General features: G+C 48.0%; 1 protein-coding gene across 1 annotated transcript in view; it reads right to left on the bottom strand.

The window, feature by feature from the left end:
* LOC108249952 (protocadherin Fat 4) overlaps positions 1 to 21,478 on the bottom strand; it is a 91,584-nt gene that overhangs the window by 5,424 nt on the left and 64,682 nt on the right. The window contains exons 7-15 of the mRNA XM_037977269.1: positions 16,476 to 16,656; positions 15,155 to 15,405; positions 10,693 to 15,042; positions 8,923 to 9,027; positions 7,328 to 7,635; positions 6,006 to 6,091; positions 4,916 to 5,095; positions 4,124 to 4,248; positions 2,637 to 2,857 (exon numbers count right to left, since the gene is read on the bottom strand). Of these exons, the coding sequence (XP_037833197.1) occupies positions 2,637 to 2,857; positions 4,124 to 4,248; positions 4,916 to 5,095; positions 6,006 to 6,091; positions 7,328 to 7,635; positions 8,923 to 9,027; positions 10,693 to 15,042; positions 15,155 to 15,405; positions 16,476 to 16,656 (5,807 nt within the window). The remainder of the gene's footprint in view (positions 1 to 2,636; positions 2,858 to 4,123; positions 4,249 to 4,915; positions 5,096 to 6,005; positions 6,092 to 7,327; positions 7,636 to 8,922; positions 9,028 to 10,692; positions 15,043 to 15,154; positions 15,406 to 16,475; positions 16,657 to 21,478) is intronic.

The following is a 21,478-nucleotide window of genomic DNA, read 5'->3' as shown; positions in this document are numbered from 1 at the left end:
TGGAGTTATTTTGTATTCCACGCTACACAAACCCACAAAGAAGAGACTAGACCGCAGAAACGGTGGCGAATCACTTTAGAAACAATAAATATTAGGTTAAAGTTGCTGGAAAGTAGCGGTGTTTTGGGCAAAGTTGCGATTTGATTTTGCGTTAATAGTTGCGATCGCAACATCGCAAAATCCTGTAGGGTTTGTAAATTGGAACCGTTTGCTTGATTTTGCCAAAAACTTGTTGGTTTACGTGGAGCCGCGCCGTCTGAGCGCTCCTGTTTTAGTTTCCACAGCTGAGTTAACGGAGCTGAAGCCTCATTGTTGTCTAAAACAAAGAGAAACACGGGCGTCACGGTTTTGTTGTTGGTGCTAAAAGAAGCCGAGGTTTTAGCTGCTTCGGTCAGCTGTCTTCCTGCAGCACGGAGTAAAGATCCGAGTTAAACTTGGATCGTTTCAAACCCTTCTGCCGAAAGCCTTTCTGTAATTGGTCCAATTTGTTTGCTTACTACAGATGAGCCAACCTGCAAGCAGAAACCAGCTGACGTCAAACCAGAACCAGGACTTTCTGTCCCGGGTCTCCGGCAGAGGACAGAAAGTCTCAAACTGCTTCTTGAAATAATGTTTTTCACCTTTTTGCCCAGGAGGTTGTGTAATTGGTAAAATCTGTTTGTCAGCAGGAAGAACGACAAAAGCTGCAGAAAAAAAAAGGATTTTAGTTAAAATAACAAAACGAAGCCTCAGCTTTGGAGGAAGATGAGCTGGAAACCACACACAGCGTGCACGGCAGCGTGCACGGCAGCGTGCACGGCAGCGTGCACGGCAGCGTGCACGGCAGCGTTAGGCGCTGGTTTGTTTCATCATTTCAGGCCTCAGATCAGTAAAAGCTCTCCGTAAACACCAGCCTTTCAGATTAAAACAATAAATTATCCCGCCAGCATCAATCATGGCCGACGCTCTCAGACTCTCCACCAAACTACCGCCGCGCCGCTTCCAGGGGTCAAAGGTCGAAAACAAAAATGCAGCTCGTAAATCTTCCACCGCGACACCCCGGACCTTGCCGGCGTCGAAATCAGCTGCTTACAGGCTGCAAACAACCGATTTGGACCAGAAAAAAACAAAAAAAGGCGAAACGTGTCCCCTCCCCCGCCGCAGGAGTCGGACCCTGGCCCGGGCCTCGGCTCTGTGGTTTTTTACAGTGTATGGTAATCTCGTGTTCTCCCCACTTCGATGGAAAAGTCATCTTGTTCTCCTCCCTTCACAAAGAGTCAGAAATGAAAAGTAGCTTCCGGGAGAATTGATTTAAATGGGAAAGTTCCTGGAGCCAAAAAACCCTGTGGAGCTGGAGAATCGATCACGGAGTTTATCTGTAAAACATCTTGTTTTTTTTAATATAGTTCTCCTAACATAAAGCCACGCTCTGCAGGAATCCCCGCGCTGCGTCTCCGAACCGCTAAGGAAGCTGAGGCGCTGATTTGATGAGCTCCGGAAAAACAAATCAGAGGAGAGGAAGATGGCTTCTGCCGGGGGAGGCGCGAAAAGACGACGAACGGAGGCAGGAAGGAGCGGGACGGGGCCGGGAGGCGGCGATGGCTGCCGGTCTGCAGGCTGACACGTTTAGGACCCAAAGATGGTGGAGAGCTGAGTTCCTCCAGAGCATAGGTGTCAAACTAAAGGCCAGCGGGCCAGATTCAGCCCTCTGTAACATTTCATCCGGCCCTCTAGTCTGGTTCAGATCGAGTCTCTGATTCTTATTTTGCTTAAAAAACTGAGCCTAATTAGTGAAGTTTTCTCTTGAAGCCAACAATATATAGTTTTAATTTCTGTATGATCAGGTTTTTGTCTGTTTTAATGTTAAAAACTTCATTTAAAAGCTGAGTGAGGCGTAAGAAATGACAGCTAATGATGAGCTTTTTGAAGTTTGATCTATTTGTCTGTGTTCATTAAAGTCTGTTTGCTCTAAATTCTGTATAATCTGTAACTGGGAAAAGGTCATTGATATTTCTATATGAATGATTTGACATAATACATCTAAAACCAATTAATTTATGTAATTTTTAATAAATATTGATCGTGATTGGCCCTTGGCCAGGACCAAATCTTTAATTTTGGCCCCCTTGCATCACTGGGTTTGACACCCCTGCTCCAGAGTCCAGGACTTTAAACCTTACAGAAATCCCTCCTTGAGGTGGCGGTTCTGGGTATCGAGCGTTAGAAGCTCTCAGTCCGCCAGCTTCCACCTGCAGGGGCCGGTCGTCGTGACGGCGTCTCGTTCCAGTCCGTCCGGAATCTGGGACAGAACGCTCCTGTCTGGAAGAACGCCGCTCGCTTCGACGCCCATCAGCTCATCCGCTCTCAGAGTTTCAGATCTGAGCCGTGAAGGTTTTCATCTTTTGTTTGTTTGTTGGAAGCGCTTTGAGGTTCTGCGTTTGACCCACTTCCTGTGTTTGCGTCTCTTTGATTGAAGCTCGAATCTTAACGACGAGGCAGCCGAGCTCTTGCCGCTCGCCGTGTGATCTCACTGCTCCTGGGTTCAGGCAGGCGCTCGGGCAGCTCGCCGGCGGGTCGACAGGAAGTTACGGTGCTGTTTGTAAATGTTTTAAGGTTAAATGCATCAAAGGAAATGATCCTGTTAGGGACGGCCTCACCTTCACGGTGGTGTAGTTGCTGCTCTCCTGGACGTGCAGCAGCGTGCCGCTCTTGCTGCGCGTCCTGAACCGGACCTCCAGGCTGCTTGGTGGTGCAGCGGCGGCGGGCGACGCGCCCTGCAGCGCTCGCCTCAGCAGGACATCTCGTTTGGGACCCTCCTTCAGGGCGTAGTCGAGGCGGCCGGTGCCGTCCAGAGACAGGGCCGTGTCCGCCGTCATGTCTGCGAGGAGCGGAGGAAAGACGGAGATGGTTCAGCGTCAGGTTGTCTCACTGTTTGTCCTGCTTAGGACAGGAGACAGGACGTCCAGGAGACAGGACGCCCTGAGGAGGACGAAGAACTGCATCTAACAGACATGCAGGAGTTTAATATCTGCAGAAATCTGAGGTTTGAAACACCTGGATTTAACACCGAGTTTTTATTATCCTCCACCACCAGGACAAGCAGGCAAACATGGCGTCTATCTGCCTGTTAGCAAAATATCTCCTGAACCACGGCACAAATAAAACTGGATCTCTGGATAAAACTGAGTCGACCCAATTCAAGATGGCCGCCGTAGAAACACGTTTAGATCTCTACATTTCTTTAAAATCTGCTGCAGTAAACCTGCTCTGATTTCTTTTGCTACTTTTAGCTTTTAGCTAACTTTTTGCTAACTTTAGCTGATAGCCAGTCTTTTGTTTCTTTTAGCATTTAGCTAACATTTGATACTTTTAGCTTTTAGCTAACCATTTGCTAATTTTAGCTGATAGCCAGCCTTTTGTTACTTTTAGCGTGTAGCCAGTTTTTAGCTACTTTTAGCTCTTAGCTAACATTTGATACTTTTAGCTAACCATTTTCTAATTTTAGCATTTAGCTAACTATCTGCTACTTATAGCCTTTAGCCAGCCTTTTGCTATTTTAAACTAACATTTGATGCTTTTAGTTAACCATTTGCTAATTTTAGCTGATAGCCAGTTTTTTGCTACTTTTAGCTCTTGACTAACATTAGATACTATTAGCCTTTAGCTAACCATCTGCTACTTTTAGCTTTTAGCCAGCCTTTTGTTACTTTTAGCATTTAGCCAGTTTCTTGCTAAATTTAGCTCTTAGCCTACATTAGACACTTTTAGCTTTTAGCCAGCTTTTTGCTATTTTAAGCTAACTTTGATACTTTTAGCTTTTAGCTAAGCTTTTAGCTAACCAAGCTAATAATCTGCAGGTTATTCCCAGACAGAACCCGCTCCGGTTTCCTGCCACAAACCGAAGCAGCAGATTTCCCGCAGAGCTGAACCTGGAAGCTCTTCCAGTAAAAACATAAACCTGTAAAAGTTCTAATCCTGAAGCTGTGAGTTCCTGGCAGATTCCTGCAGAACCTCAGCAGCTCAGCAGCTCAGGAGGTTCTGATGAGGCCCGGCTCAGGCGTCACAGTTTAATGACTCAGGCGGGACACATCAGGAATAATCAGAACAGCAGATTTGCTGCCTCATCAGAAAACGGCAGACTTACATTTCTCACAGAATTTGCCGGTGAATCCGTCCACGCAGTGACAGAGCTGCCAGGACCAGCGGTCCGAACACGTCCCCCCGTGTCTGCAGGGGCTGGTGCTGCAGGCTCCCTCCAGCCTGGGACACCTGAAAACAGAGACTGACAATCAGACAGGTGGACCGGGGCTGGATGGGGACTGGAGGAGAGATGGACAAAAGATGGATGATAACTGGACGGGAGCTGGACAGGGGTTGGACTGTGGCTGGACGGGAGCTGGACAGGGGTTGGACTGTGGCTGGACGGGAGCTGGACAGGGGTTGGACTGTGGCTGGACGGGAGCTGGACAGGGGTTGGACTGTGGCTGGACGGGAGCTGGACAGGGGTTGGACTGTGGCTGGACGGGAGCTGGACAGGGGTTGGACTGTGGCTGGACGGGAGCTGGACAGGGGTTGGACTGTGGCTGGACGGGAGCTGGACAGGGGTTGGACTGTGGCTGGACGGGAGCTGGAAGGGGAGCTGGACAGGAACTGGACGGGGAGCTGGACGGGAGCTGGAGGGGAGGTGGACGGGAGCTGGATGGGAACTGGACTGTGGCTGGATGGGGGCTGGACGGGGAGCTGGACGGGGGGGACATGAGTTCTGATTTGTCTCCCAGCCCCGACACAAAACCTTGTAAAGTAGCAGAGAATTAGCATCTTAAAGAACTCGTCTCAGACCCGTCAGGAAGGAAGAACTCAGGAGCTCCTGAGCGTGTGAGCAGATGTCTCACAGCAGGAGCTGGGGACAGACGGACGGATGAGGACAGAGACAGACCTGTCAAGGACGCCGCGTGACGCCAGCGCCTGGCTGGGTTCCAGCGGGCGGCCGTTGACGGCGAGCTCCATGATGCAGCCGACGAAGTCGTGGGTGACGACCTGACCGCGGCGGTGGAGGACGGGTTCGATGGACCGGACGCCGCCGACTGAGAGCCTGTTGGGCTGGACGTCCAGGATCCTGCGGGACGGAGACATTCACAACAACGTGGACTTTAACAGGCAGCTCGAAAATCTCATAATCCCACATTTTACTAACAACAGAACCCAGTAAACAGACGTTGAAACTAAGAAACTGAAACATTTGTTCTTAAATTTTAAATTTTATGTCAGCGACTCGTCTTTTTAAAGATGTTCCAGATGTTTCCCTCTGTGCAGCATCTGTAAACATCTGGACCTGAGGTCATCCCATTCTGTCTGTTCAACAGTCCTGGAACCTGGACTAATGCACCCCCATACCATCAGAGAGGCAGGCTGACCTCAGAACAGTTCTCCTCTTTGGTCCAGAGGAGACACATCTGTTCACATCTGGCTTCTTCTCTGCCTNTTATGATCTGGAGATGATGGAGATTCAAGGTCTTCACTACTTTCTGTTGAGGAACTTTATTTTGAAATTGTTCCTCCTCTTTTAGACGCTCAGCCTGCTGAACCTCTGCCCGTCTTTCCTTCTAAAATCCTCGTTTTATCTCCTCTCCTCTCACTGATCTGTTGATAATTAACCTCATTAATTAAAAAATGTTCCTCCACCTTTTGTTGCTCCTGGAGCAGCTGTGATGACCTCATTTGTTTCCCTAAAAATGCTGCATTTTAGTTTCAGCCTTTGATACGTTTACTATGTTCTGTTGTGAATAAAATATGAGTTTATGAGTCGGAATCGTTCGACTTTATAACCTCCTATTTAAAAATGAAACGGCTCCTTTAGAAAGTCGCATTTGTTCTGGTCTGAAAGTGTCTCTTCGGGTGAGAGACGATGAGTTATTGACCTCTTCCTCCCTGGTTGCTCTCTCTGCCCTCCATCAGAGGAGTAATAACCTGCAGCAACAATATCACCCAACCTAGAAAGGTTCTCTGCGTTCTGGGAGTTCTCCTACCAGTCGGTGTGGACGGCCACGGTGCTCACGGCGCAGTAACCCGGCTCCTGGTCGTCGCCGCACAGATCCACGGTCAGCGAGGCGGCCTGCGGGGACGGGAACCGACACACGGGTCACTAACAGAACGTGATCCGAACCAGAGCTCAGTGATCATAAACATCACACGACATTTGTTCCTGTTTTACTTCTTTAAAACATTAAACGTGTACAAAATGTTACTTAAGATAAAAGACAACAAGGATGAAGCCCGACCGCCACATCGACCCGCTTCGCCGCTCGGGTTCTCAGCTCCCAGGGAGAGCCGATTTCATTTCCCTCCCATCACGCTGCAGAACTTCAAACCCGACAGTTTAATGATTTTACCAGTTTCCTGCGAAAGGCCGCCGCTCGGCAGGAAATGACAGAAATGACGTCCAACAGGAGGAGATCTGACGGCTTTAAACCCAATCTGTGCCCTCATTAACCCGTCAACACGTCCAATCAGAACTCTCCATAAACTCACACCTCAACCTGTGACTGCCAGGAATCGAACCCCCGACTCTCTCGTTAGCTCAAACCCACTGATCCACGGCTCCGTCTCTGAGCTGCGGGCTCATGCTTCGTGTTTTCGGAGCCATTTTTGGGGTCGTAAGTCACAGCGTGCAGTAAAATATAATTAAAACCACGAGGTGAGAAACCGGCGGCTCGACGATCATCTGATGGTGAAAAAAAACAACATGGCGCCAGATTCGGTTATAAACGATGTAAACGTTACTGAATGTGCACCAAAACCCATAAAAACTAATAACGCTTTAAACACAGCAGCTGATTTTATCACCCGCAGCCGAACATTAGCAGGTAATGTTTCTGCACAGTCAGCAAAATGACCCGCTGGCTGTTCCACTACAGCTGACTGACGGTAACCTTCCTCAAGATGGCTGCCGCAGCTACTATGACTCCGACTCGGTCAGGTTTACAGATACAGAGCTAAGAGTCGGTCCGACTGGTCGTTCAAGATCTGGGTTTAAAGACACAGCAATAATAATAATCATTGGATGTTCCTCTAGAACCGAACCAAGATGGCCGCCGCAGCTACTATGACTGCGACTCGGTCAGATATACAGATACAGAGCTAAGAGTCGTGTCAGTCCGACTGGTCGTCCAAGATCTGGGTTTAAAGACACAGCAATAATAATAATAACTGGATGTTCCTCTAGAACCGAACCAAGATGGCCGCCGCAGCCAGCTGGCCGTGGATTATACAGATCCTGAGGTGGTAGTAGCTGAGAGTCGTTAACGACACACACTCTGGGTTAAATTTTGGCGCGGGTCGGCGTGCTCACCATCCCGGCTCTCCTGGCGATCACCGTGTGAAAATGGCCGTCGGACACCTTGACGGCGGTCATCAGTTTGTACGTCCCGCCGCCCAGGTTGAAGGAGAAGCGCAGCCGGCCCTCCACCACCTCCAGCGCCAGGAACTCGGCCCTGTCCCCGGTCTGGTTGTCGTGGTTGTACATGAGCAGCGCGTCGCTCCGCAGCGTGGCGAACTTCACGTAGACGTAGTTGTTGTTGGGGTCCAGGGGCGGGAACTCCATGTAGGACAGCTCCTCGAACCCGTAGCTGTTGAGTTCGCAGTGTTTGCCGAAAACCCCTGAGAGGAGAGGAGGTCGCTGCCGTGAAACAACGTCTTTAAAAACGGCAAACTGGTTTGAGTTGAACACTTCTGAACCGGATTAACGATAAAGTCAAACTAATTCAACCTTCATAAATGTCTTCCTTCCATTAATCATCACCCACCGCCATGAAAACGGGTGTTAGCCCATCCACCTGTTAGCAAAATATCTCATGAATAAGTGGGTGAATTTTAAGGAACATCTACAACTCGCTAACCTTTGGCGTCAAGCTGGCAGCCACTAAAATGGCTGCGAATCGAGCGTTTTTACAGCTATCGAGCTGGGATTTTAGGTAGCCGTAGCTGAGAGTCATCCTTAACACTCACCCCGAGCACAAACAGATCTGAAATTTAAAAATGAGTCGAACCAACTCAGTTATTAGAAGAATAAAGATCTTGGGTCTAAAAGGTTCATTTAAACTAATCCAAACGTTACTTTAAAACTTTTTTATGGTTAGATTTATATATTACCAACAAATATAAACCATTTAACAGACCTAGACTCAATATCAGACCCTCCAGGATTTTGTGATGTTGCGATCGCAACTATTAACGCAAAATCAAGCAAACCCTGCGAAATCGCAACTTTTTGCAACTTTGCACAAAACACCGCAACTTTAACCCAATATTTATTGTTTTTAAAGTGATTCGCCACCATTTCTGCAGTCTAGTCTCTTCTTTGTGGGTTTGTGTAGCGTGGAATACAAAATAACCCCAAATAACTCACGAAGAAGACACATGACGTCACTTCCTGTTAGCATCAGAATGCCGGTAGCGTGCAGGAGCAGCGACCGAAGCCAAAATGTGCGCTAATGCTTCACATTTGCCCACAAAGATTTCAGCAAATCAGTTTCCTCCCCAGCTGCAGCTGTTTTGCACGTCCTGCAGTGTAATCATGGAACATAAACGCATCGACAAACACTTTGTGTCTGCAAAACATGTGAGGAGAGCTGCAGACCAGGGACAATCCAGAAATGCTCATGAATGTCAGTTTAGAAGCTATCAAAGTTCTCAAATAAAGCACCTTTTGAGAATGTCAATGTTTGTTGGGAATTATCTTACAAAACTAGGAAGGATTTTTGGTTTAGATATTAAAAGTTATGTTTTTTATTGATTTTAGTAAAAAAAAAAATCGCAACTTTTAGGAAAATGCCCCGCGAAATCCTGGAGGGACTGATTAATGTTTATGTTAAGCAAACCAACTTGTCTGTTTTTCGGTGCAGGCTAACGACTGGATTGGACCGCAGGTTTCCTTCAGCTACTCACCGAACGGACAGTGACAGTAATATCCATCCACCCGGTTCTGACAGGACCCGCCGTTAAAGCAGGGGTTACACTCACAGTGATTGATGATGGAGTCGCACGTTTTGCCTGAGTTCACAGAACAACACAAATCAAAAATGGAGGGGGGGGCGGGCAGACAAACATGGTGGAAGGTGACGCCATGCGGGAAACTCTGAAAACATCGACAGCTGAAAAACACACTGCAAAAAAAAAAAAAAAAAAATCAGCCCTAATTTGGGGGCGTGACTATGTGGTGGGCGTGGCCTGCCTAAGCCCCGCCCATATTTTCTAGCATTTGTTTGTTTGCTTGTCTGCGGACAAGATTAACTCAAAAAGTTACGGATGGATTTCCATGAAATTTTCAGGAAACCTCAAACATGGAGGAAGGAGCACGGGACTGACGTTTGGTGCTGATCCGGTCAAAGGTCAAAGGTGACTCCATGCTCCAACCATGTAACCGTACGGCCGGACACCTCATGGGTCAAGGGTGATGCCTATTGATTTCAAGGTCATGGATGACTCTTGTTACCTCTGCCAGGGAGGTTCTGTTTGTCTGGTTCTGGTGGAGGTTTTCCTCTCCACTGTCGCCTCTGAGCAGCTCAGGATGGGCGACGACAGATAATTTTCACTAACTGGTTTTCGTAGGGACCTGAGAGGCTTCATAAATAAACTGAACCGGGTCAAAGATGGCGGCCCGGCCCGTTCTCAGTCAGGCCCACCTGGAAGCTCATTTCTGGCTGCGCTGCTGCTTCAAATCGAATTAAAATGGCCATTAAATGCAAAACAGGAAGCGGCGCAGTTTAAATATCTGTCCGAGATGACATGATTTCATCCCAACAACATCTTGAAACTTTCTTTCTGGGGAAAATAAAAAGGAATGATGTCATAAATCTGGATGAGCGGGAGGAACAGGATCAAATCGAATTAAATCAGTTTTTCTTTTTTTTTGCAGTGCAGAAACACAAACAGCTGAAACGTAGATGGACGGCCGCCACGTTCACAGGCAAAGGTTTCACATCTTGATAAGGAAACACGGCACAGCAGAAACAAACTGACAATGAACTTCAGAAATAAATATTACGCTGACACAAGCTGGTTAATGGAGATGGATCGAGCTGCCAGAAAACAGTCGTGGAAAACAGGAAGCCGGGAGTTCAAAGCGAGTTCAGGAAAACTACTGTAAGTCAGTAGGTGCATTTCTGCACGAGGGTAATTTATCTTGATAAAACTTAAAGGTTTGTGGCCATTTTTTATCCTCATAATAAAAAGGGACAGTAATGATTCGACTTTAGGCAAATCGCCCTCCACAGCATGCTTTCAAAATGTCTTTCAGATGCTGAAGCCAGACCTGGACCCGAATGATTGTTTTAAGTATTCCCACTTAAAATACACTCCTCCTTTATCAGAGCCAATAATGCTGCGTATTCATAACATTTCCAAATTAAGAGGCCTGATTGGATCTTTTATGAAGCTGCTCGTTTGTCAAACAAGACGAAACTGAGCCAAACGAGAAGTCCGTGATTGAGAAATTTCTGTTGGATCAGAAACGTGTCTGTGTGTGGTCAGAGTGAGCTGTGTGTGGATGAGACGCAGCTTCAAAGCGAACATAGATAGGCTGATAACCCCCCCGAACCAGCAACCTGAAGTCCAGACGGTTTTTGGCAGCCGGGCTCATGACAACGCCTGGAAAAACCCAGAAGCGAATGTTTTCATTGGCTGTGTGAGCCCCTGACGTCGTTCTGTGAAACGTACCTGCAAACCCAGACTTGCAGAGGCAGTTGAAGCCCCCGGGGAAGTTCTGGCACAGCGCCCCGTTCTTGCAGGGGTTGGAGAGGCACTCGTTGACGTCCCTCTCGCAGGCTATCCCGGTGAAACCCTCGGGACAGGTGCAGGAGAAGCCCCCCACCAGGTTGTGGCAGGTGCCGCCGTTGTGGCAGGGCGACGGCTGGCACTCATCGATGTCCGTCTCGCACAGAGCGCCGGCGTACCCCGGCCTGCAGCTACAGGCGTACGGCTGCAGGGGGTGGTTGGACACGAGGATCACAGGGACACTTTCCTCTGTCTTCATGTCAGGCCCGACACTGAGACGCCGCTTGCAGCTGCCTCCATTCTGGCAAGGGTTATGCATGCAGGGATCATGGTCAACCGCGTCTATTTGCACCCCGCTCTGTCGGTGTAAAATGTCTTTGATACTCTGGAAGAATGTGGCCACGCCGCTGGGGCTCACATATTGTCCGTGGCCTCGCTTCACAGCTGCCATCAGGAAAGTCTGATTGTTGAGCTCAAAGACTCCATAAAGCAGCACGCCGGTGCCCAGGCCTGCCAGCTGAGAGTTGGCGATGCGTAGGAAGCTGAGGTAGTGGTTGGTGAGGAAGCTTCTGACGCCTTCAGAGTGGAGCCGGATGAGAATGCTGTTATCCACCGTGGCGTTGTTGAAGCCCATGAAAACAACTCTGGCCGTGTTACTGACCGTACCGTGGACGCCGTCGCTGCTGCGGACGGTTAGTTCGAAAGTTCCATCCGTTGAGCGGGATTTGGAGTTGAGGTTACAGGTTCCCGTGGGGATGGCAAACAGACCGGATGACGGCGGGATCAGGGAGCAGTGGAACCTGTCCTGAACGTCAGGGTCTTGCGGTTTGACGTCTCCCAAAGAGCCTCCGGGAAACGCGTTCCCAAAGTAATGGACGAAGATCTCCACGGACCGCGGCTCTGAGGGGTTGTCATTCTGATCGTTCACTTTGACGTGAACCGTTCCTGTGGAGGACATCTGAGGCACACCGGAGTCCTTTATCACCATGTAGAGGTAGAAGTCACTGATCTGTTCCCTGTCTATCTCCCGGCTGGTGGTTAACACCCCGGCCGAACTCAGGCTGAAGTAGCTGTTGGCGGAGCCGGAACTCAGGAGGCTGAATAAGAACGGGCCTTGGTTGGGGGGTAAATCAGGGTCAGAGGCTCTCAGAGTTGTAACTGCAGAGCCAGCTCTCTGGTTCTCCATCACCTCAGCATACGTGGTGGTCAACGTCGGGCCGTTATCGTTGATATCTTCCAGATTTACGATGACAGTGGTGCTCCCGGTGGCAGGGGGTGTGCCGGTGTCCACAGCGAGAACGGTCAGATTATAGACGGGAGTCGTTTCTCTGTCCAGCTCCGCGGCCACAGACAGCTGGCCAGTTTTTGGATTTATCGTAAAGACGTTTTTGGCGAACTCGGGGGCAACAGAGTAAGAAAACCTGCTCCAGCTGGGGACGGAGTCCGAGTCCTCGGCACTTACAAAGGTGACGAGACCACCAGGCGACAGACCTTCGCTGACCTGCACGTCGTACAGATCCTGGGTGAAAACAGGAGGGTCGTTGGCATCGAGGATGGTGATATTAACAAACACCTCATCAATATCCGCCCCACGGATGCTTCCTGCGTTCTTGGCCAAAACCTTCAGAGAGATCTTTTCTTCTTTCTCTCGATCCAGAGTACCTGTAACATAAATCTGTCCGGTTTTCTTATTGATGCCAAAGCCTTTCTTTCTGCTCTTTCCAAATATTAGGTAGTAAACCACACCGTCCTCTCCTTGGTCTCGATCGCTGGCGAATACTTCCCCAACAACTGTGCCTTTTGGAGCAGCTTCAGAGATTTCAAAGTAGTACTGTTTGGAGACGAAGCGGGGAACGTATTCATTGGCTCCCTTCAGCTGAATGTTGACGTTGGCGAAACTGCAGCGCTCTTCGTCTGGGACGTTGAAGGCCTTCACTGTTAAATGGTAGACCTGCTTGGCTTCATAATCCAAGAAGCCCTGGGTGGTGATGGTGCCGGTGTTTGGGTCAATAACGAAGAGGTCGCTGTCTGAGGACTGAATCACGTAAGCCATGACTGCGTTGGCGCCCGAGTCGTTGTCCGTGGCGTTCATCTTGAGCACGGTGGTGCCGCTGGGAACGTTCTCCTGCACAGTGGGGAAGTACTCCTCAGGATCAAAAACGGGAGAGTTGTCATTCACATCGGTCACGTGTACCGTGACGGAGACATAACTGGACTTTGCGATCCAGCCGCCGTCGGTGGCAGAAACCCTGAGCTCGTGTCGCTGCTTCTCCTCAAAGTCCAGCAGGCGAGCTAAGGACAACACTCCCGTTTTACTATTCAGTGCAAACAGACCTCCGTCATTGCCTGAAGTGATATTATAAGTGATAAGGCCGTTCATGTCCTTATCCTTGTCTCTGGCAGACAGAGTCCTGATCGCCGTCCCAACAGCGAGGCTTTCAGGGACAGTCGCTGAGATCTGGCTTTGGGAGAACTCAGGTGTGTGGTGGTTTTCCTCCGTGACTGCGATTCTCACTGTGGTTTGTGCCGACAGAGGAGGATTTCCTCTGTCGCTCGCAGCGACGTCAAGGAGGAAGATTTTATTTGTGTCGGCTGTGAGGGAGGAGGCGACGGTAACCCATCCGCTCGCCTTGTCCAGCTTGAATCTGCCGGAGCTGTTCCCGCCCGTTATTTGGTACTCAACCTCCGAGTTAAGGCCAAAGTCTTTTTTGTCTTGAGCTACAACTCTTATCAGTCTGGTGCCGACTTTGACACTTTTAGTGACTGGAGTGAAGTAGCTAGGCGACTCGAACTCGGGAGGATTATCATTGCTGTCCACGATGTTTATGATTACGGTTGTCTCGCTCATTAAAGGCTTGACCGCTCGGTCCGAGGCCGTGACGATGAAGCTGTGCCGATTTATATTCAAGCTGCTCGCCCCGGTGGAGTTCTGGTACTTCAGTTGCTGCTTCACAAACACCTCCCCGGAGCTGGCGTTGATCCGGAAGTACTCCGACTGGGATCGAATGAAGTAGAAAATTTTGCCGTTGACGCCCTCGTCGGGATCAGCGGCGGACACTCGTGTGACCAGGGAGCCCACCTCCGTGAGCTCCGGGTAGTCCAAATAATAAGATGGACGACTGAATCTGGGAGCATTGTCGTTAATATCTGTTATAAATATGGTGACGTCTGTGCTCACAGTCCAGCCAGAGTCATGGGCGGTCACTTTGACGATGTAATGATCAGTGTCTTCTCTGTTGAGCGGCCTACTTATTGTAATGTCACCCGTGTTTGCATTAATGCTGAATGGAAGGCTGGTGTCCGTAATCGAATATCGGCTGATGGCGTTTGGACCGGCGTCCTCGTCGGTGGTGGTGACTCGGGTGACGGTGTAACCGACAGGAGCGTTTTCAGCCACTGTAGCGCTGAATATCTTCGAAAACCTGGGGGCGTTATCGTTGAGGTCTAAAACGTTGATTAGCACTTTGACTGCCGTGTTTTTCGGAGGCGAACCTCGGTCAGTGGCTTTCACCTTCAAAGCGTACAGCGCCACCTTCTCCCGGTCCAGCGGCCTGGTGGTTCGTATTTCCCCTGTAGCTCGGTTAATACTGAAACTGTTCTCCTTGTTGCCGTCAGTGATGGCGTAATCCAGCTGTCCGTTCGTGCCGCTGTCCAGGTCGACGGCGGAGACCATCAGAACACGCTGAGGCGAAAGGTTCTCCAGTAACTCGGCATGAAATGGATCCTTATCGAACTCCGGGTGGTTATCGTTCACGTCCAGCAAAGTTATTTCGATTTTCTCGTAGGAGGAATACGGCGGAAAGCCCTGATCTCTGGCCTCGATCCAGAGAACGTACTTCTGAATGTGCTCATAATCCAGCGGATGCCGGATGGATAACTCGCCAGACAGCTGGTCGATGTGAAAGGCGTAATCCAAGTTGCCACTGGCGATGTAATACGACAGCGGCCCGCCTCTCCTGGAAGACCCCGTCACCGTTGTGACAACGTGATTGTTGGGTTGGTTCTCTGGAAACGTGAACGCCCGCTCCTTCAGCTTGATGACGGGGAAGTTTCCTCCGGGGACGAACCGCACGGTCACCGTGGTCATATCCGTTTTAGGGTTAGCTCCGCCGTCCTTCACTTGAACTGTGAGGGTGACCTCCGAGCTCCCAGTCAGCCTCTCGTTGGCTGTGATGGCGCCTCTCACAGGGTCGATCCTGAATTTCTCAGAGTTGCGCCCCATCAAGGAGTAGTGCAGCTGGGCATTGGAACCAGAGTCCTCGTCGGTGACGGTAACAGCAAAGACCAAGGACCCTGAAAACATAAATAGGAACAAATTCATTTCACGTTTTGTTATTTATAAACCACATCTAAGAGCAGTTAACGCCATGACATCCTCGGCACCTTTCAGGGCTCGAATACCGACCTGCTGCAGTGGAGGCAGGGATGTGGGTCACGTAGGGGTGGTGGTGGAAGCGTGGAGGGTTGTCATTGATGTCGGCCACCGTCACGGACACCGTGGCGGAGCTGGACAGGCCCTCGGGCTGCCCTCCATCTGTCGCAACAACCAGCAGCTGGTAATTGGCCTGGTCCTCTCGGTCCAGCAGGGAGCTGGTGATAATCTGTCCCGTGGCCGGGTTGATGGAGAACTGTCCGTGTCCCCCACTCAGGCTGTAGCTGTAAACATATAGAACGGGTTTTAGCAAGAGCTTTCAATAGCTTTCAATAACTTTTCAACAAATCCTTAGTTTGTTTGAGCCTCTTCAGTTAAATGTATGATACTGTGGAGCACCGATTGTAGAAGAAAAAGGATAAAAAATCTAATATCTAAAAACAAAAATACTGCATCCAAGTTAAAACCCATCAGGACTGATCCTGAATCAGCAGGATCTCAGACATAAACGTAAACCGACACACACATGTACACACCAGTGAGTATTTTGAAAAGGTTTGCAGAAAAAAAAAGCCCACCCTCCACCAAAACGGAGCGACAAATTGCAGAACAACGTGTGAACTCTGAGTGGCTTATTTGGACGTCGTCACCGTCATAAACTGTCCACAGATGGTTGTGGTCAGAAGTTGGTGAAGAAAAAAAGCCCTTAGTTGGAATTTAATGGTGAGAATTAAAAGTAATAACTGAAGGTAACTGGTTCTGGACTCCATTAGGGGCCTTGAACCCCCTGGAACCCCCTGATGGGCACATCTCGTACTGTCATAGGCAATTAACATCCTCATTACCGTGTTTTGGGAAACTGGAACGCACTGCGTTACCCCCAACGTGTGCTCAGTGGGGTTACTGCGGAAAGAGGCGGGCTTGGACCCGAGTCAGCGTCCGGCTTGAGCCAGAGGGTCTTACGAGCCCCCCGCGAAGGGAGCTGTGAAGGTGAAAACGGCTCAACAAGCTCGAAAATCCCAACCGAAAACAAAGACGTCTGATTTTTAACTGAGGCTGCACGCGCCGACACTAAACCACGGTCGGCCTGAAGTTTCACATGAGTTGGTGACGGGGTGAAGCGTTTCATGAGAGAGAAGATAAAAACCGAGTCCTGGATGGAACAACAAATATGAGAGAAATGCAATCTGATGCTGGCTGCCTTTGAGACTAAAAGCTAAAAGAAGCAAAAAGCTACGTGGACACAGAAGATTGCTTCCTCTGAGATTTGGACAAAAGATTTGGTCAAATAAGTGTTGGGTTTTCCTTCAGATTTTCAGTGTTTCTGGTAGTAGGAAGGTGTAGCCGAACCGACCTGATGACTCCGTTGACGCCCACGTCTGCGTCCGAGCTGTTGACCAGAAGCACATCTGTTCCCGTCGGGGCGTCTTCGGCGATGGTTGTGTGGAAGGAGGAGGACGTGAAAACGGGGATGTTGTCATTGACGTCGTCCACCAGAACCGTGACCGTCCCCGTTCCACTCAGGGATGGAGAACCTGGAGGCAGTGGGAGGAGAAAAAAAAAACACACCGGTGAATAAAACCTGGAGACACTGAGACTAAAGTAAGAATCGAACCAACAGGTTTCCACTGGTGGAGCGTTTCAAGCTGAACTGAAATTAAATTCCTAAAAAAGTGACATTTCATGAACGTTATTTAGTCAAACACATCCACACAACATTCCAGGGACCCGTTTTTCTGACCTAAAACTTAAATAAACTGTTTTTAGTTGTTGTTTACCAGTTGAAATGGAAGAAGAAGCCTTTTTTTGAACGCAAAGAAATGCAGGAAAACTTCATGGGAGTAATGGATCTACAACCGTACCAGGATGAACCTGAACCAACGGCTGGATCTCTGGACTCAAATGAAAACTCTTCAGATTCAGATTCTGATGATCACCAAGACTGTCATGGCCAACAAAACGGTGAGCATAACGACCAAGTTGGGAACGTAGAAGGAAGAGAACCAATTACCCCCAGATCGTTGTCATAACATCAGTACACAACACTGAAAATCAACATGAAGACAGCAGGAGAGAGCTAATGATGCTAACTTGAAGCTAACGATGCTAACCAGATGCTAACTGGTAAACAACGTGAGCGCCTCAGATTAGCATCTATAAACTCTCAGACCAGAGTAAACTAACCAACAGCAGGTTCAGACTATCAGACATGGATTGTTGATGTTTTTTCCTCTGAATCAAACTGATCTCAGGCTGTTGGCCTGGAAGCAGCTCAGACATTTAATGACAGCGCACGCTCACTTACTGTTTGAAGGAGCACTTCCTGTTTCTTGTCTCCTTCTCTGCAGAGATGTCCTCCTTTCCATTTGCCTTTATTTTAAAAGTAGAAATAGTTAGGTTTCCAAGGTTAGGTTTGTTGTCGTGAAGCCGCAGTAACGAGGGTCGGAGCGGCGCTTCTCTTTGAAGCGGTCCGAACTCGAGTTCTGATAGGAATTCCAACATCTGAGTTTATGGATCCAAATCTGAGGAAGGTTTTTATCTTTCAGGAAGCCAAAAAATGAAACTCCAGTGGTATTTTCTAGCCGGTTGGAACGATTAATTCCAACAAACTGAAGTATATTGTACCAGTATTCATTCACTCACTGATGAACGGCTGAACCTAAGCGGCTCTGAGGACGTCACACAATGGGGGGGGGGGGTTCTTTTCTTTCAGCTTATTTTGGCTTTAAAACAATTTTGAGTTCAGCTTTAAATCCAGCTCCGCTTCATGTTTCCATCAGCAGAGGCCACGCGTTAAAAAAGCTCAACGTTTCTGAAACCAAATCTCCCAGTTGTCCTTCCTGGGGTCCTGGACGCTCGTAGACACAAAGTCCACATCGAGGTGTCTATTTTAAGGTGCACATTCAGTCTGTGGAATCTGAGCAAAGAAAAGGGCTATTTTCAGCAAAAATCCAGCCGGGGCGGGTGAAGAACAGGCCTGACGGGGCTCCGTGGGGTTAGATTTTAATCAATAGCAGATAAAAATGAACCCCAGTGCAGAAAAGAAAAAAGGAGATTCAGACATCTGTCTTGCTTGAGCTGCCCTTCATAATCCTTCCTTCAACGGCGCTAAACTGCCTAATCTATATTCAAAACATAAACACGAGTTCAGCCTCATTACTGAGAGCCCCGACGTGGGATCTGGGGACATCTCCGAACGCCGGGAGGTATTTTCACTTCCTAATGATGTGCATATGCGTTACAGAGTAAATACTATAAGCGCTGAGGGCACCTGAGGAGAAGGAGCAAACTGAGATCTGAAAGCTTCCAGAGGCGCTTTCACCTTCTCCAACTTAAAGCTGTTCCTTTTCTGCAGCTCTCTTCAGGAATCTGTGTGAATATATCCATTATAATAACCCAGGATAGAACCGACCCGTGTGTACACAGCTGCTGAGAACATCAGATGCTTGAAAATGTGTACCGTGGGAGCCTGGATTAATAAGAGATAAAAAAATATATATATATTTGGACGTTGTCCTCCTCTTAATGCCGCGCCGTGAAGAATCAAAACATACAGAATCTGAGAAAAGAGGTCGCAGAGCAGCGAAAGCTGGGGGGACTCCGGCTTTATTACTCAGCCAACACAGATTATTTTATTTTATAAAGAAAGATGAGAAAATCAGGGCGATATTCTTGTTATGCCTTTGCACGACTTCGTGTTTGGAAATCAGATAATTATCTTTGCCTCCAAAGCCTCGGGAGACGATACATGACAATAAAACTGCACTTTTAAAGACTTTTTTTCAACTAAACTGGTGTCACTGAAAGATTACAAAGAGGAAAAATAGTTAAGAGATAAGAAGGTATCAGTTCGAAACTCCCTCCATATTCTTCACTTTATTAGTTCCTTTGTAAACGTCTTTGTGTCTTTGCTCCTCTTATTAATGTGGGAAAAAACACAAAGATAGACGCGCCAAAACAGCCAAATAGTCTTACATCATGGTTCCACCTTCACTGTAATCTCTGCAGATTCTTAAACGTTCATTAAAACAAAGAAACAAACAAAAAAAACAGCTCAAGATTGAGAGGGAAATTAAATTTTTTGTGCAATAAAAAAGCATCATCTGTGATTAAGGTGAATATTCACACGAATAATCCCAAAGTATTCTAGTAAAAAATGAATAAATACATAATTTGGAAGCTTAAAAAGTCAAACCCAACACTGCAGTTCTAAGTTTGACGCGTTTATCTGAAGCAAATTCGTGTTTCCTGTTACCCAAACTCCTGCTTATTAGCAAATGTTAGCATGCTAACGCTAAAAACAAAGATGGCGCTCATTCTGCATGCGAAACATCAGCAAGTTAGTGATTAATTTAAAAATATGAGCCATCCGTTTGACTCAAATAAAATAAATGAATGGATACAAGAGTTTTAATAACAAGTCTTGATGCAAATGAAAACGAAGCCTTTGTAGCATTTTAGCCTAAGTAGTGTTTATATTTTAAATTAGTTGAAATGAAGCTTTTAATAAAGGTCGCGTTGTGTTAGCAGAAGCAAAATTAACTTTGAATGCTTCAAAAAAAGAGCAAAAGACAAAAAAAAAATGAGAAAGACTTTCCAGTTTGCATGCTAATCGTGCTACACGGCAGCTAGCTATCATGCTAGCTTAGCTAACAGCTAATCGTTTGTAAAGAAAACGTTGAAAACATCTTCCAGTTCACCTGTTTGTCAAAATATTTTAAAATGAAAACGTAAACACAACAAATATCAAGTAGAGCCAGTCTTAAAGGCAAAATATGTATTTTTATAAGATTTTATCTGCGATAAACGTGGTTAGCATCGTGCGCTCTTGTATCTTTGACGAATGTTCTCTGGACGAGAAAAGCTAAAAATGATCTTTTGACAGTTGTCTAAAAGTAGTAGTTATTAGTTTAGTCAATAAACTGGAATACGCATATATTTATTCTTGGATGGACTCAATGTTTTATAACTTTAAAGTAAAAACAGGCTTAGAGATCAACGAACGAGCAGCTTAAACATCTCATCCTCCAACAGAAATCCTTTCCTAGAAGCTGGAGAAATAAAACCCTGAACTCTGCGGGCAGAAAGCAAAAACAGAATTTCCCAACAAACAAATCTCCACATTCTGGTGGGGGGTTCGGAGACCTCGGCAGCCTCTTTCAGGAAGGGAAGGGGATTCCTCGCAGAACGCGATCCGAGTCGGTTTACCGGAACCTTACATCACGGCCCGGCTTCGTGATAACAAACAGACATCGGACCCAGAGCTTGTGTAGCATCCAGTTTTTCTGGTCAGAACAGAAGTGGCTAACATGCGCATTCAGCGTAAACACAGCTGAACTCCAGAAGCGAAGCGAACGGCACAAACAGAGGCATCGGTAAACAGTTTTTTTCCGTCCCGAAAGCAGAACCAGAAACCCAGAAACACTAATCTTCAGTGACTCGTCGCCGCAGTGAGTCAAACATCTAAACTCTGGGGACTTTTGAAGATTCTTGTGTTTATAACCATGAACAGAAAATGTTGAAATCAAGGTGATTATGTATTTTCGTGTTTTTTTTTCTGTAATCACTGGTGATTTACACAGGGACATGCGACCGCAGGTTTGGCGGCGAGCGCACGTAATTACCTGAAACACAATCCAAACATTAAATGTGGCCGTATCCATAACGAACAATCACGCAGCAGTTAGGTGATACATCTGGACCCAAACAGATTGTGGTCGGCCGCCATCGAGCCGTCCTGCAGGCCTTCTGACCCCGCCTGGGTCAGCGTGGCACCGGGTTGCCGCAGCAACAGATTGACAAAGCCCTGTCCTGCTCAGCTGATCCTCTTATCCGAGGAGGCGTCTGTATCGCTTTAAACTGAATTAAACCAGACAAAGTGTGTTTGACAGTCGACGGACGGATAATACGGTTGTTTGTTGCTGATCAACGACGTCGAGTGGAGCCGCTGCTGGAAGTGGCTTTGTCAACAGAAGCCATTAGCTCACACCGAGACACCGAGCACATGGAGAGGATCAGCTGCAGCCACAGTTTCCTCTGATTGTGCCGCTAAACGCACTGACCCCCTCCGACACAGGAAGTGACGTCACAGCCTGTTTACTGCCTCTGCGGTGCAACACTTCAGGGCCTCCGAGGCTCGGGACCCGAAGACAACACTCACTGCACCCAGGACCGTAGCTCCCACTGAGGACCCCGGGGTCCGGACCTCAGTGTTTTATAAAAACATGAATCCAAACAAGGCTTTTGAACGGCGTGGTTCTCTGCGTAGCTCCACCAGTTTCCTGTAGGAGGCGCTGCAACTGTGTGCAGCTGCAGCCAAACTCAATGTCTACGAAGAAGAGCGCAGCTTTGCTACCT

The sequence above is a fragment of the Kryptolebias marmoratus genome, linkage group LG9 (genome assembly GCF_001649575.2).
Source record: "Kryptolebias marmoratus isolate JLee-2015 linkage group LG9, ASM164957v2, whole genome shotgun sequence".
Taxonomy (NCBI): Eukaryota; Metazoa; Chordata; class Actinopteri; order Cyprinodontiformes; family Rivulidae; genus Kryptolebias; species Kryptolebias marmoratus.
The sequence above is the reverse complement of the archived record's forward strand: the minus strand, read 5'-3'. Positions and strand labels throughout refer to the sequence as shown.